We start from the raw sequence: 19,381 nt of genomic DNA, 5'->3' as shown, positions 1-19,381 counted from the left end.
TCACTGGACGCCCAGTGGTGGTGGCGGGGAAGCGGTTTGAGGCACGCGCTCCAGTGTTGTTGATATTAACCCTTCACCTAGTTGCGGAATAAAAGTGAAGGTGAGGTTAACCCCAAGCGGTTGAACGTTAGGTGAAAGGCCTCGCTCCATAATGCAGCACCGTATAAAGATGGGAGGGAAGACTGAGCAAATCATACAAGCATACACACATACAATCAACAGTGCAGAAGGAGGCCATTTGGCCCATTGAGTCTGCACCGGCCCTTGAGCCTCCACCGTCACCCAGTCACCCCACCTTAACCTTTCTGGGGCACTTAAGGGGCAATTTAGCATAGCCAATCCACCTAACCTGCACATCTTTGGACTTGTGGGAGGAAACCCACGGAGACCCCACACAGACAGGGACCCAAGCCGGGAATCGAACCTGGGCCCTGGAGCTGTGAAGCAACAGTGCTAACCACTGGGCTACCATGCCACCCAATTAGATAATGCAAAGGGCGCCCAGTGGCTAGCACGGCACGGGGGATCCAGGTTCAATCCCAGCTCTGAGTCACTGTCCGTGTGGAGTTTGTGCATTCTCCCCCTGTTTGCGTGGGTTTCGCCCCCATAACCCAAAGTTGTGCTGGGAAGTGGGTTGGCCACGCTAAATGGTCCCTTAATTGGGGAGAAAAAAAGAGAATTGGGTACTCTAAATTTTTCTTTTTAATAGTTAACTCAGAATGTGCGTAATTAAGTAATGCAGGTTATGTTCATCAAAGTGATAACTGGAGAGACGTAGAGAACTAGATAAGGGAAAAAGAGGGGTGTGAGAAATGATACGATTATCATTCATGGGCAGCACGGTAGCACAAGTGGATAGCACTGGCTTCACAGCGCCAGGGTCCCAGGTTCGATTCCCCGCTGGGTCACTGTCTGTGCGGAGTCTGCACGTTCTCCCCGTGTCTGCGTGGGTTTCCTCCGGTTTCCTCCCACAAGTCCCGAAGCACGTGCAGGTTAGGTGGATTGGCCAGGCTAAATTGCCCTTAGTGACTAAGAAGGTTAGGAGGGATTATTGGGTTACGGGGATAGGGTGGACGTGAGGGCTTAAGTGGGTCGGTGCAGACCCGATGGGCCGAATGGCCTCCTTCTGCACTATGTTCTATGATCTATTATCAATTTATGATATTGGTACATCATTGTAGCACTTGAATTTAAGACTGGCATATCTGGATCTTTATCCGTTGCTACTTTACACTTGTAGGTATGGAATGCTCTAACCGTGAATCTTAAACTCGAAAGCAGGCACCAAGGAAGCAAAACGCCGCATCTTCAATGAGCACGTGACCTCCGATGGGGCGCCGCCTCCATTTTCAAGATCAACCTCCCAAGTCCAAACATGAGCAGGTTGGGTGGATTGGCCATGATAAATTGCCCTTAGTGTCCAAGAAGGTTAGGTAGGGTTACGGGGGTAGGGTGGAGGACTGGGCTTTGTGAGGGCCGGTGCAGACCCGATGGGCCGAATGGCCTCCTGCACTGTAAATTGTATGATTCTAAGTTGAAAAATTGATTTGATTTGATTTCTTATTGTCACATGTATTAGTACACAGTGAAAAAGATTGTTTCTTGCATGCGATACAGACAACACGTACCGTACATAGGGAAGGAAGGAAAGACTGCAGAATATAATGTTACAGTCATAGCAAGGTGTAGAGAAATGACGCACTGATGAAAAAAGCATTAATGAGCGTGATTGTCTGTTTCGGGGTTGGGGGGGGGGGGCTTCCGGGGATCACTGCGGGTGAAAAATGGTTGGGGAAATATCTTTGGGGGTCCTTACTGGATCAGTGGGCTTCACCGATGGCAAGGGGCAATATAAAGGGCCAGCGTGAGGTCTCGGGTAACTCAGGTGATCCAAGAAATGGTACTATATATACCCACTGTAAAGGGCTTTTAGGTTGTGGTATTACCTTTACCGTAGTAATGTTTTTTTCTATGGTGCTGGGTGTGAGGTTTGGGATTATTCTATACATTGGGTGGGGGGTTATGTGTGGGAGTAATGACACTAGTCCAGTGGTGGTATTCAGGTCTCCGAAAACAAAACTAGAATCTTTTTTCAGTGCTGGTCCTCCGCTGTACAATTTATGTCCTGTGCAGTCATTCTTTGCCCTGACTAATCTGGCCTTTAATCTAGGAAGCAACAGAAGACTTGTATGTCTCCAGACCTTTTCGCAACCTCTGAATGTCCCAAAGCAGTTTACAGCTATTGCCATATTTATAAAGGGTAGCAACCGAGCGATATATATAATGGTAATGACCAGAGAGTCTTTTTTCTTGTGTTGATTGTCAGGTAAACATTGGCCGGGGCACCAGGGACAATTCCCTCATTCTCCTTTGACATAGTGTCCACCCGAGGAAGCAGATGAGGCCTGGGTTTAACATCTCGTCCGAAAGATAAGGTCCTCTGACCGTGAAGCATTCCCTCCGCGCTGTGAGCGCCAGCCCTGATATTTTTATTTTTGAGTATGCTCGCATCCTGGGGCAGGATTTGAAACCCACAATCTTCTGATTCTGAGGCGAGTGGGCTCCCAACTGGAGCGCGGTCGGCACGGTGGGCTCCCAACTGGAGCGCGGTCGGCACGGTGGGCTCCCAACTGGAGCGCGGTCGGCACAGTGCGCTAGCTGCCCCATTGTACTTTCCCTGTTCCTCTCGCTCTCTCCCTGGCTTGTTTTGATCCTCGGGAAAATATTGCAGTTGTTATTTTGACTGCCGCCCACGCAGTCACTTGGGCAATGTACAAATGGGGCGGCTGCTGCTGCTGAAACTGTAGCCCACCGTGAATTTGATGCCTTTGGGAATGGAGGGGGGAGCAGAATATAGATTGAATCGTAGAATGATTACAGCACAGGAGGAGGCCATTCGGCCCACCTTCTCTGTGCTGGCTCTGCACGAGCAATTTATCTAGTGCCGCCTTTTCCCTGTAGCCCCACAAATATCGATCTACTTCCCCTTTGAAACATAGAAAATAGAAGCTGGAGGAGGCCATTCGGCCCTTGGTGCCCATCATGTGAGAGTGCCTTTAAGAAATGGGTGTTTATAAAAATAGCTGTAGTGGATGTACCTTTAAGAAATGGGTGTTTATAGAAATAGCTGTAGTGAATGTACCTTTAAGAAATGGGTGTTTATCAGTGATGTCAGTGTGGGCTGTCTGTCTGCTTTTATTTTCACTTTGGGCTTGCAGCTACAGGGTGTGTTTGGTTTGGTTTTAGATTTGGAAAAGCTGCACTCACAGCAAGATGTGTATGAATCTCTGCAAGCTTCTGAATGTTCATTTTGTGATTTCAAAGTGGTAACTTCTCAGTAGTGAAGTTAAACCTGATGTCTTTCTGTAAAAAGGGTTCTTTTGTCTTATGGATGTTGCAAGGAAAGATTAAGAGTTACTTAGTGAGTACTGTATTCTTTGGGGATTTATTGGTGTTGTTAGTTGTTAAGATGTTTACTGTGGGTTTATAAAGTGTTAACGGGTTTCATAAATAAACATTGTTTTAATTTTAAAGTACTTTAGATCTCTGTTGCATCACACCTGTAGAGTGGGCCGTGTGCTCCCCATAACCACAATCTATTAAAAGTTGTGGGTCAGGTGAACTCCATGATACACTTTGGGGTTCTCTAAACCCTGGCCCATGACAAGCCTGCTCCGCCATTCATTATGATCATGGCTGATCATCAAGTTCAATACCCTGATCCCGCCTTCCCCCCCATATCCCTTGATCCCTTTAGCCCCAAGCGCGATATTGAATTCCTTCCTGAAATCACACAACATTTTAGCCTCAATTGCTTTCTGTGGTAGTGAATTCCACAGGTTCACCACTTTCTGGGTGACAAAATTCCTTCTCACCTCCGTCTCAAAAGTTATTTTTCTTATCCTCAAACTACGACCCCTTGTTCTGGACTCCCTCCACAGCAAGAACATCCTTCCTCAGATAAGGACACCAAAACTGCCCACAACACTCCGGGTGTGACCTCACCAATGCCTACACAATTGTAGTAGCTGCCTTCACCAGAAAGTGGATATAGCTGGAAAAGTTCACTCTGGAATAAAACCGGGAAATATTGGGGAAACCCACTCTGGATGCTTGCTTTCACCTGCAACTGAAAGAATCGAATCTAGAAGCACGCACAGATTGTGATTTGGTGAAGACGCCCTTCGTTTTTATAAATTAAAAAGAAAAATCAATTCTATCCGCACGTGCGCGGACAAACCGGCGAGGCTGCTGCTTACTGAAACGTCGTCCACCTCCCCCACAGTTGGAGTGCTACATATTCCCCGAGTGACACACAGTGGCACAAGTTGACTTTGTCCTTGAGAGACAGCCTAACCAAGGTCCTGATGATAGACCTTTCGCGAATGGTAATAAAAGCCCCTTTTATCGAGCCACGTCCTCTCGATTTGCTTTGTCAGAGAGCAAAGTGTGGAATATGCGCAACAAATGTGCTAGCTGTTCTGCTAGTTTTCTGCTGATTGCAGGGAAAGATCATTTGTTTTCTCAGCAGACCAAGTCGACTCCGATCTCAGCCTCGTTCCGTGAATGCACTGCCATTGCCCCAGTCTGACCCAGCCTATAATTCCCTGGCTGACTAGCTCTGTGGCTGGTTATTGAACTTCAGACCCCGCTGCTCTCTGACTGAGTCAGGATCATTCACGGGTTCGCATTCACTTGGTGCCAGGAAGATGTGACACTGGAGCTGGACCGTGGTCTGTGAGGGAGCACATTTCTCCCCATTGGACCCAGTTGAGAAACTTAATAAACAGCAAGTCAATGACACAATTAATTAATCCGAGAGCGAAGCACCGAGCATACTTCAGGTTTGCTACTTTTTAATATTCTGTAAATTTCACTCTTTGTCATCCAGTGTTCGTGCGAAAGAAAACGACAGCCCGACAATTTTTATAGGTGCAAGTCCCAAGGGAGCGGCTGTGGATTGGTGCTACGCCGTTAGAAATAGTGCCACGGGCTATGACATGCCATAGAGTGCTGGCACAGAAAGGGGCAGCTTGATCTTCGCCAATTGATTGGAGAATTTGAAGGGGAGGTGAGGCATTTCCGCATGAAACAGGAGTGGGAAAAGGAGTCAGAGGGTGTCCCTGCACTGTGTAGGGACCAGTCAGGAATGGTAGTGAGTTGTGAGCCCAGCTTCCTGGTGTTTCAACGACTGTTGAATCTTGTGTGGTCTGAGGGAGCCTCATTTTGAGGGTGAAATCCCCTCTAGAAATTGGCGAGTGCTGACTCGGGCCGAATTGCCTCCTTTTAAAAAAAAAAAAAAATCTTTATTGTCACAAGTCGGCTTACATTAACGCTGCAACGAAGTTACTGTGAAAATCCCCTCGTCGCCGCATTCCGGCGCCTATTCGGGTACACAGAGGGAGAATTCAGAATGTCCAATTCACCTAACCTGCATGTCTTTCGGGACTTTTGTGGGTGGAAACCGGAGCACCCGGAGGAAACCCACGCAGACACGGGGAGAGCGTGCAGACTCCGCACAGACAGTGACCCAAGCTGGGGAACTTACCTGGGACCCTGACGCTGTGAAGCGACAGTGCTAACCACTGTGCTTCTGCACTGTAGGGATACTATGTTGGCACCTAATGTTATAATTGACACTGAACTGGGTTTCCCAGTTGTTTGCATCAGTTCCCATCATGGCAGCAGTGATGACTAGCCGCTCTTGGACTTCAGGTTGGTGCCTGGCTACTTCCTAGTCTTGACCTTTCTGATAATTGCCTGCACAAGATCAGCATGGTACAGTGGTTAGCACTGCTATCTCACAGCGCCGAGGAACCCCCGGGTTCGATTCCAGCCTCTGGTGACGGTCTATGTGGAATTTGCATGTTCTCCCCGTGTCTGCGTGGGTTTCCTCCGGGCGCTCAGGTTTCCTCCCACAGCCCAAAGATGTGCAGGTTCGGTGGATTGGTCATGATCAATGAGAGGAGTTGTGGAGTTAGGGTGAGGGAGAGTGGGCCTAGTTAAAGGAGGGTCGGTGCAGAGTCGATGGGCTGCATGGCCTCCTTCTGCACTGTAGGGATTCTATCTCCGCCCCTCATCGGCACGTTACCCCTCCTTTCTGCTATCACCTGCAACTGGTAGTCTTTGGAGAACAGCCGCAACACTTTCTTGTGATTCTGGGTAGAAATTAATATCTTACAAGTAACTTAAAAATAGCCCCTCGGAGAGCAGCATGTGGCGCAGTGGTTAGCACTGGGACTGCGGCGCTGAGGATCCGGGTTCGAATCCCGGCCCTGGGTCACTGTCCGTGTGGAGTTTGCACATTCTTCCCGTGTCTGTGTGGGTTTCACCCCCACAACCCAAAGATGTGCAGGTTAGGCGGATTGGCCGTGCTACATTGCCCCTTAATTGGGAGAAATAAATAATTGGGTACACTAAATTTATAAAAAAATAAAAAAATAACCCCTCTGCCTGTTGTCAAAGGCATTTGCTCCTTGTAGGAGTTTGGTGCCACAACTGACCCTCTGGATTGCAGCCAAGTGGCCATTATTCCTGTGTGGGCTTTGACAATGACAGTAAATGGATTATTTGACTGTCGAGGGCTCCACGCACAAGTAGGAGTCATAAGATAGATGGAAAATCTGGCACGTTTTCCACCGGACCCTGAGTATAATTTTTTTTTAAACTTGTGAGTTTAAGCAATTTGGCACTGAACAGGCAATTAAAATGACTTTTTAAAGGGCCGGGGTGGTCTATTCTTGAAAAAGAACCTCCTGTCACTCGAGTCCCAATTGGCCTGAGCTGTTTCTGCAGAATCCTCAGTTTGTTTTGCTTAACGCTTTTTTTTTATAAAAAAGAAACGCCAGTCTTTTGGCAGCGTAATCAGGAAAGCTGTGCCGCAATTATTTTTGTCACTTGGACACGTGTGTTGGTATTTGGTACTTTGCAGTAAGAACGTGTCATGTAAATATTGCTTTTCAACAAAACCACTGAGCCAGTTAATCTGTGCAGTGAAAGGCAACGCTGGTGCCTCCAGTGCTGACACGAGGGCCACTCCGCAGAGCTTCTTTTCCCCTCCCCTTCTCTCCTGAAGGTGCTGGGACATGCTGAGGGCAGCAGCTCTGTGACGCCAGCCGGCAGGTGCCCTGCTTGAGTGACGGTTGTTCCTGTGTAAGCCCAGACAGCAAGTGCTGTCAGATTTTTCCTAATGTTTGCGGACACGGCGGCTGGGCCATTTCCTGACCAGATGTAGGCACGATTCGGCACAGAATGGTTCCGACACTCCTGCACACTGTCCCAACAGCCGTCAGCTGCTTGCTGCTGTTTGCTTGACTTGCATCAGTTAAGTGAAGCGCCTCCACCCCCCTCTTCCTGGTACCAGCTAACTTCTGTTGGGGAAATCAAAACAATGCAATCTTATCAGATTTGTGTGGCTACCTGCTACACCGGGTTAGCGAGAGTGTGTGGCGTCACTTAAAGTCTTTCACTTGGGCGGCACAATTAGCCCTGCTGCCTCACAGCGCCAGGGACTCGGGTTCAATTCCGACCTTAATAACAATAATAATAATCTTTATTGTCACAAGTAGGCTTACATTAACACTGCGATGAGGTTACTGTGAAAATCCCCCAGTCGCCACATTCCGGCGCCTGTTCGGGTACACAGGGAGAATTCAGATTGTCCAATTCACCTAACATGCACATCTTTCGGGACTTGGGGGAGGAAGCCGGAGCACCCGGAGGAAACCCACGCAGACACGGGGAGGACGTGCAGACTCCGCACAGACAGTGACCCAAGCCGGGAATCGAACCTGGGACCCTGGAGCTGTGAAGCAACAGTGCTAGCCACTGTGCTACCGTGCTGCCCATCGACAGGAAAGCCCGACTGTATGGAGTTTGTTTGTTCTCCCGGTGTCTGCGTGGGTTTCTTTCCACAGTCCAAAGATGTGCAGGTTCGGTGAATTGTCCGTAATCAATTGCCCCTTGGTGGCAAAGATGTGCAGATTAGCTGGATTGACCATGCTAGAATGAACTCTTGTGTCCAAAGGTTAGGTGGGGTTAAGGGGAACGGTGGGGGAGTGAGCCTAAGTCGGGCGTTCTTTCAGAGTGACGGTGCTCACTCGATGGGCTGCATGGCCTCCTTCTGCACTGTCGGGATTCGATGATTATTTCCAATTAAGGAGCAATGTAGCGTGGTCAATCCACCTACCCTGCACATCTTTTTGGGTTGTGGGAGCCAGACTCAAGCAGACACGGGGAGAATGTGCAAACTCCACACGGACAGTGACCCGGGGCCGGGATCGAACCTGGGTCCTCGGCGCCGTGAGGCTGCAGTGCTAACCACTGCGCCGCAGTGACGTAAAGTCAGCTTCAGAGGAAAAGCACGTAAACAGTAAAGAATATGGCGAGTTCAGCTGGTGGTGATGACTGTCACTAAAATCATCTACCTCTTACAGTGCCAGTATGAGTAAGGCTACGTAATCTGAATAAAAAATGCAGCTGTTCCAAATACAAGCGATACTACTGGGACCTTTTGCATAAAATTCAGCATGGGGCTCCATCTTTATTGAGCCAAAACACTACAGTACCAATTATACAGTATAAGATATCTTCGCACTCTAACTTAACACATGTTCGAAAATATCTTAATTGTAGCTTTCTGTTGCCAATTACTAATGTGTTTCTTTCTCCGTTTCTCCCACCCTCTCGCCTCCCAAATTTTATTTTACAGGTAGTCATTCAATGGATGAAGCTGGAAATAAGGTAAGAAATCTTTGATTTTTGCTGGCTTGCCAATACTGGATGGATGTCCACTGGGGAATTCGGTCCTCTGCAGCATGTTGTCATCCTTTAGAAATTTAGAAGAATGTTAAAAGAGCGGGGAACATTTGAGCGAGAGAAGAGCCATCTCCGTTTTCCTGAGGCAGGCGGCGATAACCAGGGCAGTGCGGGAGATAATTAAAATCATTTTTTGTTATCTTTCCCTTCGCTGTGTCTCTCCCCTCCCCTGCAGGCTCCGTCTTTTCACACAGCCTCTCATCTCTCGTGATGGTTGAACAGTTGCACGCGCTCCAGTTCTTCTCCCTGTCCCACTGACAGGAGCTGTAGGCAAGATTTATTCACATCCTGAGCTAAAACACCTGATTGATGCAGAGTTCACTTTTCCTTTTCTCTCTCTCTCTCTCTCTCTCTCTCTCACATTCTCTCTCTCTCTCACATTCTCTCTCTCTCTCTCTCTCTCACATTCTCTCTCTCTCTCACATTCTCTCTCTCTCTCACATTCTCTCTCTCTCTCACACATTCTCTCTCTCTCTCTTTGTCTCTCTCTCTCGTTGCCTCTTTCTTTTTCTCTCTCTCTCCCTTACACACCTTTTCACCTGAGGTTTTTGGTCTCCTCACCTAAACGTTCCATAGATTGCTCACTGAGAGACGAGTGGGTTGTGAGAATCAGAATTTGCAGTGCAGAAGGAAGCCATTCGGCCCATCGGTTCTGCACCGGCCCTCGGAAAGAGCACCCTACTTTTTTGTTTTTATAAATTTAGCGTATCCAATTCATTTTTTCCAATTAAGGGGCAATTTAGCGTGGCCAATCTACCTAGCCTGCAAATCTTTGGGTTGTGGGGGCGAAACCACGCAGACTCGGGGAGAATGTGCAAACTCCACTCGGACAGTGACCCAGAGCCGGAAGAGCACCCCACTTAAGCCCACACCTACACCCTATCCCTGTAACCCAGTAACCCCACCTAACCTAGTTGGACACTAAGGGCAATTTATCATTGGACTGTGGGAGGAAACCGGAGCACCCGGAGGAATCCCACGCAGACACGGGGAGAACGTGCAGACTCCGCACTGACAGTGACGCAGCAGGGAATCGAATCTGGGATCCTGGAGTTGTGAAGCAACAGTGCTAACCACTGTGCTACCGTGCTGCCCGACCATTGTGCTGACGTACCGTGAGGTATTCCCTCGAGTTTGGAAGAATGCCCGGTGATCGCTTTGGTGCATAAAACATTCCTGGAGGACTTGACGGGTTGGCTGCTGAGAGTCTGTCTTCCTTTGGTTGGCGAGTGTAAGATTACAGGTGTCCATGTACATAGATCCCTGAAAGTTGCCACCCAGGTTGATAGGGTTGTGAAGAAGGCCTATGGAGTGTTGGCCTTTATTGGTAGAGGGATTGAGTTCCGGAGTCATGAGGTCATGTTGCAGCTGTACAAAACTCTGATACAGCCGCATTTGGAGTATTGCGTACAGTTCTGGTCACCGCATTATAGGAAGGACGTGGAGGCTTTGGAGCGGGTGCAGAGGAGATTTACCAGAATGTTGCCTGGTGTGGAGGGAAAATCTTATGAGGAAAGGCTGATGGACTTGAGGTTGTTTTCGTTGGAGAGAAGAAGGTTAAGAGGAGACTTAATAGAGGCATACAAAATGATCAGGGGGTTAGATAGGGTGGACAGTGAGAGCCTTCTCCCGCGGATGGAAATGGCTGGCACGAGGGGACATAACTTTAAACTGAGGGGTAATAGATATAGGACAGAGGTCAGAGGTAGGTTCTTTACGCAAAGAGTAGTGAGGCCGTGGAATGCCCTACCTGCAACAGTAGTGAACTCGCCAACATTGAGGGCATTTAAAAGTTTATTGGATAAACATATGGATGATAATGGCATAGTGTAGGTTAGATGGCTTTTGTTTCGGTGCAACATCGTGGGCCGAAGGGCCTATACTGCGCTGTATCGTTCTATGTTCTATTAGGGGCTCAGTCTCAAGACTGGTGGTTACGACTAAGGTGAGGAGAAACCCCTTCATTAGGGGGTTGTAAATATTTGGAACAGTCTATCTGAAGAGGGCTGTGTGTGCTTCATCATTGAGCTATTCAAGGCTGAGATTGACAATTTTTGGGGACTCTTAAGTGACATGAACATGGTGCAGGAAAATGAAGTTCGGGTAGACGAGTAAGCGTGCTCTTATTGAATGGTGGAGCAGGCTCAGTGTGCTCTCGGACCCACTCCCCCTAGCTTCCTCTGACCCCAAGCTGTGGACCGCCACCTGCTGTGGGCTTTTACACAGTTTAGTCCATTTCCCTTGAAGGAAAATAATTGGTGAAGTGAACTGAAAAATATTTTCAACGTAATGTTTCCCCCTCTCATTTGGGGATGTTGGGAGGGCAGGGAGTGTGGTTTACAATTTATTTTAAAAAATAAAATTAAAGTACCCAATCCAGTTTTACTTCCATTAAGACACTAAATGATTTGTTTCATTGGGGTCGGTTTTCAGGATTGAAGGAGCTGGGAGCGAAGTATGGGCTGGAGCAGGGGGAAATGTTTAGATTCCTGCAGGTTCGAGATTTTGCCAGAAAGGAGATACAGAGCTTCCTGGTGGAGCCGGCCTCAACATTGCTGGAGGAGGTGCTGACGACGGGGGGACTGGAGAAGGGGGTAGTGACGGCGGTTTACGGAGCTATTTTGGAAAAGGAGAGGGCACCACTGGAAGGGATCAAAGCAAAGTGGGAGGAATAGTTGGGAGAGGGTATGGAGGAGGGGTTCTGGTGTGAGGTGCTCCGGAGAGTGAATGCCTCCACCTCGTGCGCGAGGTTGGGGCTGATGCAGTTGAAGGTGGTATATAGAGCGCACCTTGCAAGGGCGAGGATGAGCCGATTCTTTGAAGGAGTAGAAGATGTGTGTGAACGTTGCGGGGGGGCCCCGCTAATCACGTTCATATGGTTGGTCCTGTCCAAAGCTAGAGGATTACTGACAGGAGGTTTTTAGGGTAATTTCTAAAGTGGTGCATGTGAAACTGGACCCGTGCCCCCGGGAGGCCATATTCAGGGTGTCGGACCAGCCGGGGTTGGAAACGGGTGCGGAGGCAGATGTTGTAGCCTTCGTCTCGTTGATTGCCTGAAGGCGGATCCTGTTGGGATGGAGAGCAGCCTCTCCACCCTGTGCCCTGGCGTGGCGGGGGGACCTGCTGGAATTCTTGACTCTTGAGCAGGTTAAGTTTGAACTGAGGGGAAGGATGGAGAGGTTCTACAATTCATGGGCATTATTCATTATCATAGATTATCATAGAATTTACAGTGCAGAAGGAAGCCTATCGGCCCATCGAGTCTGTACCGGCTCTTGGAAAGGGGGGTGGGGGGGTGGTTTGGGGGGAGGGGGGCTGTGTGTGTTAATGGTGACTATGGGTGATTCCTGATTCCTTTTTGTCATTTATTTATCTGGACATGCGGGCAGTTGTTTGGGATTTGGTGGGAGGATGGGATCGTTGTTATTGATATGGGGATTGACATATGTGTTACTGATTATTGTTTATTGTTGGTGGGTGGAAAGTTGAGAGAAAATGTAGAAAAGGAGAATAAAAATATATTTTTAAAAAATTCATTTTTGCTCCCAATTAAAGGGCAATTTAGCGTATGCAGACGTAGGGAGACTGTGCAAACTCTGGGGCGGCACGTTGGCGTAGTGGTTAGCACTGCTGCCTCACGGCGCCGCGGAGCCGGGTTCGATCCCGGCCCCAGGTCACTGTCCGTGTGGAGTTTGTACAGTCTCCCCATGCCTGCGTGGGTTTCACCCCCACAACCCAAGGATGTGTAGGGTAGGTGGATTGGCCACGCTAAATTGCCCCTTAATTGGAAAAGAAAGAATTGGGTACGCTAAATTGATTTTAATAAAAATAATGTGCAACTCCAGACAGACAGTGACCCGGGGCCGGGATCGAACCCGGGTCCTCGGGGCCATGTGGTAGCAGTACTAACCACTGCGCCACCGTGCCGTCCTGTTTTGAAGTGTAGTTGTAATAATGCTCGCAACAATGGGCAGGGTAGCATAGTGGTTAGTGCTATGGCTTCATGGCGCCAGGGTCCCAGGTTCGATTCCTGGCTTGGGTCACTGTGCAGAGTCTGCATGTTCTCCCCGTGTCTGCGTGGGTTTCCTCCGGGTGCTCCGGTTTCCTCCCACAAGTCACGAAAAACATGCTGATAGGTGAATTGGACATTCTGAATTCTCCCTCGGTGTACCCGAACATGCGCCGGAATGTGGCGACGAGGGGATTTTCACAGTAACTTCATTGCAGTGTTAATGGAAGCCTACTTGTGACAATAAAGATTATTATTATTAATAACATAGGAGCCCATTTGTTCACAAAGAGCTCCCACAAAGTGCAATGAGGTGATTAACCAGATCAGCCAATTCAGTGAAATTAAAACACACAATGCTGGGAACGCGGGAGATGTGTTTTGTTAAACCTACTATTTATGGCCCCCCCTTGTCCACTCACTGATGCTTCGACTATGGATGGCGTCTCCCTTCCTTCGATCTAAGCTGCAGTTTCCTACCTGTTGCCAAATGCTCTCCCCTTGCCCCCTTTGTGCCCGATGTGCTCATCTCCAACCCAGTCGAGGCTTTTGAAAGGCTTAATTGCTTTGCTTTCGAATATTGAGGCTTTTAAACTTTTATCCACTTGTTTGGAAGGCGCTGACAGCAGCTTGATGAGAGAATGCAGCAGGAAAACGGGCAGTAATCAGCGGACGAGCCAGTGGACAGGTGATGCAGGGGGTGCCCCGGCCACATCTTCCCCAATCCATCACTAGTGAGGGCAGCACGGTGGCGCAGTGGTTAGCACTGCAGTCTCACGGCTGTGCAGGGTAGGTGGATTGGCCACGCTAAAATTGTGCCTTAATTGGAAAAAATGAATTGGGTACTCTAAAATTATAATTTTAAAAAATTTAAATAAATCCATCACTAGTGGCCCCTAACCTGATACATCTCCTCCTCGCATAGAACCTTTACCGAGTGATACACTGAGCTTAATGCATCCATTTCGACAGAGCTGCTACTTTCAGTCAAAATCCACACTCCAGATTGTGCTCTTCAACTTTGCCAAACCTGGCTTCCCTTTGTTTTAGTGTTTGGGACTCCAGATCAGAGCAGCAGCCCCCAATTTATCTTTGTTGAGTTCGAATTCTGAACAAAAGGATTGTCAATTCAAAGGCAACTTGAATGGCTGCTGAAGCCCATGTCTGATTTTACTGCACTACGTCATAGCAAAGTTACGACTTGCACTTCATGATAGAATTTACAAGGCAGAAAGAGGCCATTCGGCCCATCTAGTCTGAACCGGCCCTTGGTCCCTACGTCAGCTTGGTATTGTCCCATGACTCCCAAGTGGTTACCACCATGGAGTGATTAGCAATCAAAATTGTAGCATAGAATCCCTACAGTGCAGAAGGAGGCCATTCAGGCCATCGAGTCGTCACCAACACGCTCCCTACCGAGGCCCACACCCCCCAACCCAGTTGCCCCAACTAACCTTTTGGACACTTGGGGGAAATTTAGCATGGCCAGTCCACCTAACCTGCGCATCTTTGTCCATTATATCCATTATACATTCTTAAATACTAAACAAAATGTAGTGGCTCTTCCCCAGGAATGTTTCTGATGTTTTTGCTAAAGGGGCATCAAGAGTATAAAAAGGAAAAAAAGTTGCGATAAATCTGATTATTTACAAGGAAACACTGAAAGATGGTGTTCTCGCCCTCTCCCCAGCGCATGTGCCAGAAAGGAATGGTAAGGGGTGGCGCAGTGGTTAGCACTGCTGCCTCACAGCGCCAGGGACCCGGGTTCAATTCCGATCTCTGGTCACTGTCTGAGTGGAGTCTGCACGTTCTCCCGTGTCTGCGGGGTTTCCTCCGGGTGGGATTGGCTCTGATAAATTGCCCCTAGGTGGGGTCACGGGGATAGGGTGGAGGAGTGAGCCTCGGTATTGAGCTCTTGCAGAGGGTCAGTGCAGATGTGGTGGGCCGAATGGCCCCCTTCTGCATTGCAGGGATTCTACGATTCTTCATTTGTCAGAAGTCCAAGCAGTTATCTTTTGCCAGCTCGTCGGAGATTGCCCAGTTTTTGACCTTTCTCCCTGCTCTGAGCTGCCCTTATTGGGTCGAGTGGTGACCAGCGAGCGTTTCGCAAACATAACCTCTGGGGATGTTTGTTCTGTTGGTAAGGCCTTGGCCATTGCCCATCCACCATTGCCCCGAGATGGTTGTGGGAGGCTGATTATATTAGTGGCTATGCTCGTTATTTGCTTACTTTCTTCAGCCAAGTGATCATTGGCCCACTTTGGAGTGGGCATTAAGTGTTGCCAGCGTCGTGTGGGACTGGAGTCTTATGTGGGTCAGATCAGTTAGGAAATGGCAGGGCTCCTGTGTTGAAATTCACTGCACAGATGGGTCCTTTAGGACGATCTGACAGCTTTTATGGTCTTTCTTTTGTGCCAGTGAACTTAGAATCCATATCCGCATGACAGCATCACAGTTCAAAACTGCATGTAGCATGTAGCACTTAAAAGTTCTATCCAAGAATATGAATGTGAATAGAACTATTATTAATACATTGGGGTTGGCATGGTGGCGCAGTGGTTAGCACTGCTGCCTACGGCGCTGAGGACCCGTGTTCGATCCCGGCTCCGGGTCACTGTCCGTGTGGAGTTTACATTCTTTTTTTTTTATAAATAAAAAATTTACAGCACCCAATTCTTTCTTTTCCAATTTAGGGGCAATTTAACGTGTCCAATCCACCTCTCCCCATGTCTGCATGGGTCTCACCCTCACAACCCAAAGATGTGCAGGTTAGGTGGATTGGCCACACTAAGTTGCCCCTTATTTTTAAAATTTAGGGTGCCCAATTCATTTTTTCCAATTAAGGGGCAATTTAGCGTGGCCAATCCCTGCACATCTTTGGGTTGTGGGGGCGAAACCCACGCAAACACGGGGAGAATGTGCAAACTCCACACGGCCAGTGACCCAGGGCCGGAATCGAACCCGGGACCTCGGCGCCGTGACTCAGCAGTGCTAAACACTGTGCCACCGTGCTCTAAAGTGGCCCTTAATTGGAAAGAAAATAATTGGGTACACTAAATTTAAAAAAAAATTAATACATTGGAACTGGCATTAAATCAATTCGTTAAGTACTATTTGTTCCCAATTTCAAGTTCTGATTGCTTAATTCTACTTTTAAACATGTTTTCCCACTTTCCCAAGCCTTTTGAAGGAGGATAGGGATATGGTGTCCTGTGGGAACAAGAGTCTGTCAAACAAAGTTATCATTAAGCTGCTCTGAAGTCCATTCACAGGTTGTTGTTACATTGTTCAAAAGCATTACCTTGTGTTAAACCTTCAGACCAGGAGTTGCAATGTCGCGACGTTTCGCAACACTCTAAGTATCGTTAAGACAAGATCAGATGCACACATGCGAAGTGTGGCTCCCGGCACACTTTCCACAGGGGCGTGGAAAAACGGCGTTTTCTCTTTGAGTTTGAGCTAATCAGCGACAGCAGTTCGTGGGCTGGTGCTAACAGACGTGGGAAAGGCTCCAGATTCCCCCTCTCATCTCACAGTTCACTTGGACCCTGAGCACACTACCCACAGAAACACTGCTACCCATCTGAAGTGGATATATGGCTGACGTTTGCCACTTGCCTGCTTTAGAGCTGGCATTTGACTCTGGGCAAGTTTCCCATCGTCTCACGTCATCTCTGAATTATAATGGCCTCACTGTTACCTGCCTATAGCTTGGCACAGCACAGAAGCAGGCCGTTTGGCCCATCACACCGTGCCCGCTCTTGGAAAGAGTTACCAATTAGTTTCCTCCTCCTGCTCTTTCCGTCGGCTCTGCAAATTTTGCTTTTTCAATCATGCATCCAAATCCCATTTGACAGCTTATAATAATAATCTTTAGTGTCACGAGTAGGATTACATTAACACGGCAATGAAGTTACTGTGAAAAGCCCCTAGTCGCCACATTCCGGCCCCTGTTCGGGAACACAGAGGTAGAATTCAGAATGTCCAATTCACCTAACAGCACGTCTTTCGAGACTTGTGGGTGGAAAACCGGAGCACCCGGAGGAAACCCACGCAGACACGGGGAGGACGTGCAGACTCCGCACAGACAGTGACCCAAGCCGGGAATCGAACCTGGGACCCTGGCGCTGTGAAGCAACAGTGCTACCACTGTGCTACTGTGCCGCCCATTCGGCTATGATTGAATCTGCATCCACTGCCCTTTTAAGGGGCAGTTTATAAGGGGCTGTTTAGCACAGGGCTAAATCGCTGGCTTTGAAAGCAGACCAAGGCAGGCCAGCAGCACGGTTCAATTCCCGTAACAGCCTCCCCGAACAGGCGCCTGAATGTGGCGACTAGGGGCTTTTCACAGTAACTTCATTTGAAACTCGTGACCATAAGCGGTTTTCATTTCATTTTTAGGAAGTGCTTTTAATGAATTAAATGTTAAATATCCTTTTTGGGGAGGAGGTCTGTGTATTTGTTTTAATTTGTCAAGTGGTTGCCACTTCCTGTATTATATTTTCTGTCCTTGTTATTTGCGCCCCTGTGTAGCACTGTGTAACCACTGTGCTACCCTGCCGCGTTTAATTACAAATTGAAACACATCTTCCAAACAGTGGCCTTCAAACACATCTTCCAATTTAGCACATTTAAGATATTAAGTTTGGAACACTTGCTATCAGTACATAACAGACGCAGCACCGGCACGATGCTGCAGGTGTTCCTTGGCCCTGAAAGGAAGGATTCACAAAATCTTTTGGAGCTCCTTCTGGGTACTTTCATCAAATTTGTGCTTCAGTAATTGCCTTGACTGGCAGTTTGCAACATGGTACTACGTTCCAGATGTCAGCTTGATATTGGGATGTTTGCCCCAGCACCCCGGAGTGTTGGTGTTGATATTTCTGTCACTGCTACACCACTGAACCTACAAAGGATTAGCCTTGGGTCGTCCATGCCGTCACCACCTCCCCCAGTGCCTGCAGAGAATGTGCCTCTGGCACCGAGCTTGTCACGGATCTAACCAAAAACAGGGCCTGCACTCAAGCTGGTCTATTCTGTCGTGGTCTTGGTTTTCCAGGATTTTCCCACCTGACATTAAATTTGGTGCAACGTACCTCCGGTCAGTTTATCTGCAGGAAACCTCAGTTGTAGGCTTCACTTGACCCTCCTGTGATTTAACCTCGAAGTTTGCTAGTCCTGAAAACAAAGGCTGCCTTTGTGGGCATGGACAGCAGGCTCTTTAAGCGGTGGTTATAAGTCAATCTTCTAACTCGCTGGATGCATTGCTTCACTCTCGGGATAGAAAATCATCCGGGTACTTGTGATTTTCTTTCCCCTGGTGATCCTGAGATATTGCGAGCTATCATGTCAGGAACTGTTAGAAAGGGTTCTGGGGCCAAAGGTGGAATGTCTTGGCACATATCGGTAAGCAGTTCGGCGTGAGGCATGGAATCTTTTTAAGATTCGCCCAGATCGATGTGGAAAAACTATTCCGATTTCCTCTGGGGGAAATCAGTCAAACTTAAGATTATCATAGAATTTACAGTGCAGAAGGAAGCCATTCGGCCCATCGAGTCTGCACCGGCTCTTGGAAAGAGCACCCTACCCAAGGTCAACACCTCCACCCTATCCCCATAACCCAGTAACTCCACCCAACACTAAGGGCAATTTTGGACACTAAGGGCAATTTATCATGGCCAATCCACCTCACCTGCACATCTTTGGACTGTGGGAGGAAACCGGAGCACCCGGAGGAAACCCACGCACACTCGGGGAGGATGTGCAGACTCCGCACAGACAGTGACCCAAGCTGGAATCGAACCTGGGACCCAGGAGCTGTGAAGCAATTGTGCTATCCACAATGCTACCGTGCTGCCCCACGGGCATTAGAGCTGGTTCGTTCAGGAGTTGAAATCTAGCATCACCTTTTCACATGGGAGTAGAATTTTGGAACAACCTTCCCCCAAAAGCAGGGTTGGGCGACCTAGAGTGGGCCGCACGAGAGGCCAGTGAGTGGGCCGCACGAGAGGCCAGTGAGTGGGCCGCACGAGAGGCCAGTGAGTGGGCCGCACGAGAGGCCAGTGAGTGGGCCGCACGAGAGGCCAGTGAGTGGGCCGCACGAGAGGCCAGTGAGTGGGCCGCACGAGAAGCCAGTGAGTGGGCCGCACGAGAGGCCAGTGAGTGGGCCGCACGAGAGGCCAGTGAGTGGGCCGCACGAGAGGCCAGTGAGTGGGCCGCACGAGAGGCCAGTGAGTGGGCCGCACGAGAGGCCAGTGAGTGGGCCGCACGAGAGGCCAGTGAGTGGGCCGCACGAGAGGCCAGTGAGTGGGCCGCACGAGAGGCCAGTGAGTGGGCCGCACGAGAGGCCAGTGAGTGGGCCGCACGAGAGGCCAGTGAGTGGGCCGCACGAGAGGCCAGTGAGTGGGCCGCACGAGAGGCCAGTGAGTGGGCCGCACGAGAGGCCAGTGAGTGGGCCGCACGAGAGGCCAGTGAGTGGGCCGCACGAGAGGCCAGTGAGTGGGCCGCACGAGAGGCCAGTGAGTGGGCCGCACGAGAGGCCAGTGAGTGGGCCGC

At 49.1% G+C, this 19,381-nt stretch overlaps 1 protein-coding gene across 3 annotated transcripts in view; it reads left to right on the top strand.

Moving 5' to 3' along the window:
* The window catches only part of timm50 (translocase of inner mitochondrial membrane 50 homolog (S. cerevisiae)), a 194,079-nt gene that overhangs the window by 54,642 nt on the left and 120,056 nt on the right, over positions 1–19,381 (top strand). For 2 of the 3 annotated variants that reach the window (XM_072490311.1, XM_072490312.1), the window contains one exon: positions 8,711–8,742. In XM_072490311.1, the coding sequence (XP_072346412.1) occupies positions 8,711–8,742 (32 nt within the window). Of the gene's footprint in view, positions 1–8,710; positions 8,743–19,381 lie in introns of those variants that run through there. The other variant, XM_072490313.1, reaches the window with a different exon arrangement.

Source organism: Scyliorhinus torazame, chromosome 25 (genome assembly GCF_047496885.1).
Source record: "Scyliorhinus torazame isolate Kashiwa2021f chromosome 25, sScyTor2.1, whole genome shotgun sequence".
In the NCBI taxonomy this organism is placed as follows: Eukaryota; Metazoa; Chordata; class Chondrichthyes; order Carcharhiniformes; family Scyliorhinidae; genus Scyliorhinus; species Scyliorhinus torazame.
The sequence above is the reverse complement of the archived record's forward strand: the minus strand, read 5'-3'. Positions and strand labels throughout refer to the sequence as shown.